The following is a 1,711-nucleotide window of genomic DNA, read 5'->3' on the forward strand; positions in this document are numbered from 1 at the left end:
GTTCCTCCAGAACAAAAGTCCAATTTACATAATACATATTGCTCTCAGAGATTGTAAAAATAATGGTCTCCAGCAGCGTGTTCATGTGTGGAATTATGTTCTCACAGTGGAAAGTTATTCCCTTAAAAAGTCTGTAGATGATTTCATATCTTTCTCAGACACTGGGACCCCACAATCAAAAATAGATCAGTGAATTTCCCGTAGTATTGCAGAACTACAGTAAGGAGAAATGAAGAGGTCAAAAACTTCCCCATTGGAATTGGGTAACTGTTGCCAGGAAAGGGCTGGGCCTCCAGCAGCGATGAGGCAATACTGAGCCCAACTGTGTATAAAAACCAACACAGTCAGCATACCATCAAACAGGAGAAGGACACGAGCTGACAAGGGTCAGTGAAATATCTAAAGAAATCCACTTGCCCAGGCAATCACCATCCATCACTGGACCTGAAGAATAAATTGAAGGTATTGTGGTGTTCTTCGCTGCACCGGCACCCATGAGAGGGAAGACCCATCAACTCTAATCTTCAAAGGGTACAACAACTTAACCATTTAAACCCCGACAACAATGAAGGCATTCAGCATTGCAGTTGCAGTGACACTCGTGCTCGCCTTTATTTGCATTCTGGAGAGCTCTGCCATCCCATTTGCTGGGGTAAGAAGTCGTCTTAAACTCACTTCATTTGCTTATTAGATATAAATGTTTTGCCAGGACGCTGAGATGCGCCTCCTCAATGTGCATAATTCATTAACAGGTGCAAGAGCCGGAGGAGGCAGGGAGCAATGACACTCCAGTTGTGGCACATCAAGAGATGTCAGCGGAGTCATCAATGGTATGTTCAATCGACTGAATGAATTAAACCAATTACCAAGAGCAAATTAAAATTTAAGTGGATGCATTTTCCCTGCAGAGTACCTTGGTATATAGAGCGGATGGAGTTGAACACCTTGCTCACGTCTTTTGTCTTTCCCACAGATGCCAAATCACATCAGGCAAAAGCGTCAGAGCCATCTTTCCCTGTGCCGCTGGTGCTGCAATTGCTGCCGAAGCAACAAGGGCTGCGGCTTCTGCTGCAAGTTCTGAGGATTCCCGCAACAGCCACAAAATATTAATTTATTATGCTTATTGACTCTTTCTTAAAGACTTTCTCCGTAGCATTTACTGTGCTATACACATTTTACATAATTTTGAGGAGATGTGAATTATGAAACAGCACCGAAATAGGAGAGCTTCTCTACTGTATTTATTTTATACATTTCAACCATTTTGTGAATTTCTTTTAAAGAGAAAGTCAGATGTGGACATTTCTTTCATTGGAAAAAAGTTGATATTTGGCACTGAATAAAGAATACAAATTAAAAGCAGCTGCAAAAATGTTTTCTGTCATTTTTATGGAAATGTTCATCTACAACAGTTAGCAAGAGATTAGGTCTCAGGTTTATGTTATTATTAATCAATATCCTATCCCAATTTTACCTTTTGAGCTTCTACTTTGTTACATTAAATCATTATATCACTAGAAACAGCTGGCATGTTGCATATGCAATGTTTAATACTCACTACACACAACGCACAACTCGTACACAATTAACATCAAAATTTGTTCTGCTCTCCATCGCTGACAAATTGTTTACACACTAGTAACTGAACTGACAGTTTATGGTCACATTTATTGTTAATTACTATACATGGTGTTCTATTAGACTCTTAAAA

The 1,711-nt window shown here is 39.7% G+C and overlaps 1 protein-coding gene across 1 annotated transcript; it reads left to right on the top strand.

Annotated features, from left to right (window-relative positions):
* The first annotated feature begins 363 nt into the window (after positions 1 to 363).
* Positions 364 to 1,372, top strand: hamp (hepcidin antimicrobial peptide). Its single transcript, XM_005736060.1, has 3 exons — positions 364 to 652; positions 753 to 830; positions 974 to 1,372. Exons 1-3 carry the CDS (start codon positions 566 to 568, stop codon positions 1,079 to 1,081), a joined length of 273 nt encoding a protein of 90 aa, XP_005736117.1. The 5' UTR covers positions 364 to 565; the 3' UTR covers positions 1,082 to 1,372.
* The last annotated feature ends 339 nt before the right edge of the window (positions 1,373 to 1,711 follow it).

Source organism: Pundamilia nyererei, unplaced genomic scaffold, assembly GCF_000239375.1.
Source record: "Pundamilia nyererei isolate P.nyererei 1_Seehausen unplaced genomic scaffold, PunNye1.0 scaffold00067, whole genome shotgun sequence".
Lineage (NCBI taxonomy): Eukaryota > Metazoa > Chordata > Actinopteri > Cichliformes > Cichlidae > Pundamilia > Pundamilia nyererei.